Below are 7,897 nucleotides of genomic sequence, written 5' to 3' on the forward strand. Positions count from 1 at the left end.
GCCCCCCAGGGATGTGTGCTCTCCCCTCTGCTCTTTTCACTCTACACCAACGGCTGCATCTCAAAGAACCCCCTCTGTTAAGCTCCTAAAATTTGCAGATGATACAACAGTCATTGGTCTCATCCAAGACGGTGACGAGTCAGCCAATAGATGGGAGGTTAAACAGCTGGTCCTATGGTGTACAACAACCTAGAGCTGAACACGCTCAAAACAGTGGAGATGACAATGGACTTCAGGAAGAGCCCCCCCCACCTTATACCCCCAACCATACGTGGCAGCACTGTATCAGCAGTAAAGTCCTACAAGTTCCTGGGCTCCACTATCTCCTAGGACCTGAAGTGGACGTAAAACATCAGGACCACCATCAAGAAGGCACAGGAGAGGGTGTAGTTCCTGCACCAGCTCAGGAAGTTCGACCTGCCCCAGGAGCTGCTGATACAGTTCTACAGAGGAATCATCAAGTCTGTTCTCTGCACCTCCATCACTGTCTGGTTTGGCTCAGCAACCAAACAGGACAAGTACAGACTTCAGCGGACCGTCAGGACTGCAGAAAAGATCATTGGTGCAAGCCTGCCCTCCATGGAGGACCTGTACACCTCATGGGTCAAAACATCTACAACATTTAACCCACGACAGTATGACTGGTCAATAACCCCCAGTGCAATACCTGTGAATATACACTGTACATACAGAACCTTCAAATTTATCTAGACTCTGTGTGCATATATTTATACATACGTACATATATGTACAGGTCTCTATAAGTACCTTATCTTTATTTTTATCTCACTTCCTAATACACACTCCTTTGTTTGTTTGCACATTACTTCTTCACTTTCTGTTCTCTCAGCATTATATTGTTTACTTGCCCTTTGATATTGCCATACATAAGGATATGTACATACATATTGAGAGCTGCTGTACCAGAGTCAAATTCCTCATGTGTCCATCAGACCTGGCCAATAAAGCTGATTCTGATTCTGAATCCACACTGCTGCTCTGCTCCTCTCTGTTTTCCGCACAGTTACTGGTGCTAGATGAACAACTCAGAGCTTTTGAGCCATGCCTTCTCTAAAGCTTTGTTATGTAAAGCGAGTCTGCAACAGTCCACTGCTCCTGCCTATGTGTTTAATAAATATAGTTCCCTGATAGACTAGTGGTTAGGGCGCTGCGCTCCCACTGCTGCAGCCCGGTTTCAAGTTAGGGTTGCATCTGGAAGGGCATCTGGCATAAAACACATGCCAAATGTCAACATGCAAATCGTCACACTGACAATTCATTGTAGCGACCCCCAATGGAAAAAAGTCAAAATTGACATTCTATAGAACAAAAACAGTAAGCGAGTGTGGACTCTGGCACATCGGCTCTCAATGTGCATGTACATATCCCCATGCAAGGACCAACATAAGGCTGTGTAGTACAACAAAATAAACAGTATTAACAAAACTGGTTCAGCTGTACTTACTGTAATATTTTGTTTCATTGCTATGGATCCTAAGTTTATGCATCAAAATGTGCACAAAAAGTATGGGAAAAGTTGTATAATGAACAGGATGATGCCGTGTTCTAACCAGGCCATAAATTTCATAATTTGATGGCAAGACATTTTGGAGGCCAGTTGACTGGGCATTAAGGCCCTGTATAGACAAATGACATGTACAATGTATGTTTGTGTATGTATGGATGTTGGAAACTATCATTTGTTCACAACATACATGATTAATATGCAGATGCTTGTAAAACTGTTTAAGGGAAATATGCAGATATACTGAATGCTGTGGCACTGGCAGTAGTAGTAACTGTGCACCTTTATTATAATTTTGATAGTAAGTCGTGCTATCTGTGCATTTAGACTCAAAGGCAAACTAAGCTCTGGTTGCTTTCTGCTGATACTGCTTAAATAAAAATAAATGTATAATGGCTGCCTATTAAGGTTTTCACTTGGTAAAAAAAAAAAAAAGTATAATAAAAGTTCACTTTTAGACAAACTCTTTAATTTTACAGTGTAACGTCTGCTTTTACATACACTGCATATTAAATGACTTGCTAGTGACAATACCAGCACTGCTTATTTAGCATATTCATTATTTCAAATTGCAATGAAAACAGCTTATAGACAGGGCCAGACATTTCATCCCTTCAACTGCTATCCCATTTAAACTAGGGAGAACCTTACAGACTTGGGTAATTCATATGTAGCACCTCTAGTTTGATTCATACACACACTCTCTGGGCTAAAACAGCACACAAATGTAGTGAACGCAAGGTAAGTTGTATTACAAAATTTAAAAACTGGAAGGAATGAGGCATCAGTCCTCCTAACCTGTCCAGCAGTCAAACAACATGTTAGTTTTTATGCAAAAATTAATTGTGAGAGGGGGCTCCTGTGCTGTTGCGCTTTAACTTGTGCTGTCAGTTGATATTTCTGAACACACATACACACACACAGGTCCATTCTGTGATGTTCCAGTGTATAGCCTTGTTCATCAATACAGAGTAGCTTGCAGCTAGCCAGCAAGTTTAAATAAAGTTTGCTATCAAATGTTTTGTTTGGCAATCATTTATCCCACAGTGGGCAACAGAAAAACTGCTGTTGCAAAGGAGGCAGTTAGCAAAACTGTCATTACTCTCTGGGGTGAAATGTTTTTTGTTTGTTTGTTCTTTTGTTTTATTAAATGACTCTGCCAAGGCAGCATAGTGATCACCTGTAATGTACCAGACGCATCTTTAACGCCATCATTACTTATGACATATGAGATCCAACTGCAGTATTGGCTGGCTATACTTTATACACTGACCGGCCACTTTATTAGGTACACTTGTACAATTGTATGCAATTCAGAGCAGCAGTTCTGCCTTAACATCTGTGTTTATCAAGCTGAAAATGGTTCAGTTTTTGATGAAATAGTCATAAATGTATACATTCAAATATATGTTGGTTATTACTGAGGTCATAGTTGAAGGTGGTGTTGTACTGGACTACATTATACTCAGAGGTGTTCCTAATAATCTGACTGTCTCATGTATGTAGCTGGGGAGGACACAAATACAGAAACACCTCTGAATATAATGTAGCCTAGTACAACACCACTTTTAACTATGACCTCAGTAGTAATCATATAATTAAATTTATACCTTCATGACAATTTTACCAAAAACGGCAACATTCTGAGTTTCATAAACACAGATGTTCAGGCAGAAGTGTTGCATTGAAGTGCATACAACTGTACAGGTGTGACTATTAAACTGGCTGGTTGGTGTATATTATAAATAAAATCAGCATTATATTACACAGATCAGATATGCTTTAAATGGATACATTTAATTAGTAAGTCTGATTCCAGACCAGCAATTTAAAAATTTGCTGGTTGAGTGTTCTCACCTTTGACAAATGTGTCAAGCTGTTGGACCTAACTTTTTACTTTACTATTTGCTAAATAGCAACCAGAAACTAAGAGACAAGACAAAAAATGGAACAAATGGGGGGAAAAGCAGCATGAGGTCAGTATGACTTCATGTTTAATCCTCTTGGTCTATTTCTAATAAGTCAGTGTGAACCCAAAATTAAAATGCCCTTCTTCAAGCTCATGAGGACCTCTACATTAATAAGGAAACTAGCAAATGGTTTCCACAGGAAATTGTGTTTACCTCTATTCTCTGGACCAACATGGGAATGTCAGAGAAGTCAGTGACCTCCGCAGAAGCTTCCAACACCTGAGAGACCATGGGGCTCCATCGGGCGTAGACCAGAAGTGGGTAGTGGAGGATGTTTCTCAGCTCTGACTCTGACTCTGAACAAAGCCTGGTGGCTCTGCATTTTACACTACAAACACACAAGAAATTTCCATTAGAGAACTTTGTAGAGGAGGCTTTCAAACACTTCCAAAAATTAGTAGAGAACATACGGAGTGGAGTCAACCGTTAAGCTAGAATAATGGAGTGGTTTTTAATCAGTGCAAACCAGTCAGCCAAACATTCAAAACTGTAAGACGAGCATAAAATTCAACAAAGTTTTCAATAATGAATCAACATCTAGAGTAAAATATGAAGCTGTTCTTTTAAGTATGTTACTCCAAAAATTGCTGCTTTTAAACCTAAATTCACTTAAATAACAATTTTGAATTTGTGTATTATATTGTTATTTAACCATCAACTACAAACAAATCACACAGTTCTCTCAAGCAAACTCAAATTATTAGGAACTAATAGTAAAGTAAATAGGTTTAGAACACAGAGCAGAACAGCTACAACATTTACAATAGTGTGCCAAGTGGTCAGTTGTACTTCACAGAGCAAAACATGAGGCCATTTCATTCAAATGATGTTTTTTTTTTTTTAGACTTCTAAACCAAAATCCCACTTATCATTACCTCCTAGTTAGAGGAAGAAGCCAAACATATCTATGAATGTAGCACTAAAAGATCAGCAGGATGACCTGCTGTCATGGTTGAGCTTAATTCAGATCTTGATACAAGGACTGAACTGCATGTTACATCTTACTGGAGGAATGCAGTACGTGCAGGGTCTGTGTTGTTAAAAGATAAAATTAAACATTCACAGAAACCTCTTGGGCCATTTCACTATTTGAAACCATCTTCAAGCTATTAATGGAGTAATTTACACTTATACACCATATTCTAAGACAAAGTCATTTCAGTATTTTAAGTGTAAATCAAGAAAGGTTTGATCTCGGCAAATGAGAACTAAATGAAATGAAAGCAAACTAGCATTTGGTACTGTAGCTCAGTTTTAATAATATTTATTTGCAGATTTTATGTGGACTACATGCGATCCATAAGGTTTTGGCTTTCCGGGATTTCAACAGTGGTAGGCTTCCCGTCACATACCTCTGATGCTCTTTGACAACAGCCAGGACATCATCAGAAAGGTGTCTCGAGTCTTCTGAAAACCTGAAGAGCTCCTTAAGCTGAGCCTTGAGAAGTTCCACTTGGGACTCCTCCACTGCCAGTGTATTCCTCACACTCTGCAACATCCAGATATGAAACACAGGCAAAGTGAATTTAGGCCACAACAGCACAAATCATAGGCTGTGAGATTTGCCCTAGAGACCTGAGCGGCACACTCACTCAGCTATACTCTATACCGTTTAACCCCATGTTCATGTAATGTGATTCAGTCAATAAGTAAGTCAGCCCCCTATTTGTAATTCTGAATTAGTGATGTGGGGAATTTCGGCAGAGTGAGCCACTAAATACTGTAAATATATTAATAGTAAAATCCAGTTGACACAGAAAAGTGTATTTGGTAATGTTATTGACATTTATCACTCACCCGACTTATAAATCCATACCAACTCAAGATTTTCCTAATCAATTTCTTTTATATCTGTTGCATTTAGTAAAGAGCAATCTCCACATAACTCTTTAAATCACACAAATCAAAGGTTGTCACTCTACTGCCTACATGTCCCTCACAGCTTATACAGTCATTCAGCTAATTAGAAAGTATAGTACAAACATACAGTATAGTGTATATACATCGATCAGCCATAACATTATGACCACCTGCCTACTACTGTTTACATAGGAGTCAATGTGACAGTTGGTTGACACTCGTGTCACTCTGCAGCTCACTGCATCTTCTATGAATCCATTTACTTCCACAGTTCTACTGTCAGGAAGAGCACAGATGTGTCAACAATTCAGTGAAAAACTTGTGTAAAAGGAGTGAAAACTGTGGTCGTGAGGACGAGTTAGAGAGAATTGTTTAGACAAATTCAACAGCCTCACCACTCTAGGTGTGATATCACCACTACAGCCCCTGACTCTTTCTCTTCATAGAGACCAATGTACAGTATTTCTCATTTTCAACCATTTTAACAAAGATTCAAATACATTTCTAATCTTTTGAAAAGTACAAATGGAAGTTAAAAGTTTAATCTACAGTAGGTCAAACTCATCATCAGTGAGCTGTGGGCGTCCATGACCCTGTCTCCAGTTCACCATTTGTCCTTCCTTAGACACTGTTGGTAGGTACTAACCACTGTAGACCAAGAACACCCACCAAGACCTGCAGTGTGGGAGATGCTCTGACCCAGTCATCAGCCATCACAGTTTGGCCCTTGTCAAAGTCACTCACATCTTTACACTTGCCCATTTTTCCTGCTTCCAACACATCAACTTTGAGGACTGAATGTTCACTTGCTGCCTAATATACCCCACAGACTGACAGGTGCCACTGTAACAGATAGTCAGTGTTATTCACTTCACCTGCCAGTGGTCATAATATGTCTGATCGGTGTAGACTGAGCTTTTACTTCCTGTTCTCTTACTGTGAAAAGGCTCTTTCGTGTTGCTTGCTCTGTGTTTTGCTTACATTCTTTGCTGATATCCTGGTTTTGTCTGTTAACAACACATGGACAGCTGAATACTTTTAAATCACTGGGCTCCTAATTTATATTAGACACAGAAGGTTATGATCATATTTTTTTTAACACTTATTACTCGAGTACACATGGCCTACAAACAACACAAGACTTCCATAAATCTCTTCCAGAAGACTGTAGTGCTTGAAACTACATTTCATAGAAGTCGATGTGGAAAAGAATGGATCGCATGGGGATGATGCTGCTCTAGTGTGGACTCGAAGCAGCGGGCAAGAGAATGCTGACTCAGGGCTAATTAGCACCCTCCAGACTATAAAGAAACAGGAGGATAGTCTGCCTGGCAATAAATTTACAAGTAGTAGTCCTCTCCTGAACTCTCTTGGTGCTAAGCCTAAGATTAAATCACTTCCCTGGGAAATGGGAGGACAAGTGAGAGCCAGAGCCCAGCGGAGAGAGAGCTACTAGCTGGGCCTGCACTACCATCCAGGCAGAGGATATTGTCAACCCCAGTACTTATTAGGACGCAGCAGTTGACAGCTGCAAAGGTCACTGTACGCAAGACAACCAGACACAAGGACTGATGAACACTTAACTCATGACTGTTTGACTGGACACAGCATCACCCCAGTGCAATAAATTGTAAATATAACCACTGTATATATCAGTCTGAAAGCTCTTCTGCCATAATGTATATAGATGTACTGTACAAACATAAATGCTGCCTCTCTTTTCCTTTCATGGCCTGTTTGTTTAACCTACTGGGTCAGCTTGGCCTGGAGATAATATTGATGAAATATTCCAAAGCACATTCTGAGAAGTGACGTAAGGTTGGACACTGTTAGGAGGACATAATAAAAAACTAGTGAATCAGAGAGAAAACAGAGAAGATAGACGAACAGGAGCAAGCGAAGGGGTAGACAAGAGGGGACTGACTTGACTCTTCGACTGACATGACTGTGTGACTAAAAGATTGACTCTTTGACAATTCTCTTATTTAATACTTTTATTTACTTCTCTGCAGAGAAGGTGGTTCTATCCCCTGCTTTGTATTATTATAATAATAAATGATCATTTGAATTGGAATACTGCGATGGATTGGCGACCTGTCCAGGGTGTACCCCGCCTTCGCCCGATTGCCGGCCGGGATTGGCTCCGGCCCCACCCGTGACCCCGTTCAGGGACTAAGCGGTAGAAAAATGAATGAATGAATGAATGAATGAATTGGAATAATTTGTCTGAATTCATTTAGTTCACATCAGACATTGGCCCCTACAAAAACAATAAAAGATACAGTATATCTCTCTCTATGCATCTTGACTACATTTCCATTAATGTATAGTGAATTATACTACTGCGGAGCTATTTCAAAAAAAAAGAAGAAAAAAAACATACAATGAAATTTCTCCACTGGCCCACCATCTGCTCCTCAGGATGGTCAGCGCGATCTCCGGCCTCACACCCCTCCACCAGTTCGTGGTCCAGCCCTTGCAAGAGCACCCTGAGGCGACTGACGTCTTCTCCCAGCCGCTGGCACCTGATCATGTCCTGACT

General features: G+C 40.2%; 1 protein-coding gene across 1 annotated transcript in view; it reads right to left on the reverse strand.

Moving 5' to 3' along the window:
* Positions 1-7,897, reverse strand: part of syne3 (spectrin repeat containing, nuclear envelope family member 3) — a 51,518-nt gene that overhangs the window by 26,303 nt on the left and 17,318 nt on the right. Inside the window, 3 exon segments of the mRNA XM_020599140.1 lie at positions 3,649-3,823; positions 4,848-4,993; positions 7,739-7,891. Of these exon segments, the coding sequence (XP_020454796.1) occupies positions 3,649-3,823; positions 4,848-4,993; positions 7,739-7,891 (474 nt within the window).

Source organism: Monopterus albus, unplaced genomic scaffold (assembly GCF_001952655.1).
Source record: "Monopterus albus unplaced genomic scaffold, M_albus_1.0 scaffold40.1, whole genome shotgun sequence".
Taxonomy (NCBI): Eukaryota; Metazoa; Chordata; class Actinopteri; order Synbranchiformes; family Synbranchidae; genus Monopterus; species Monopterus albus.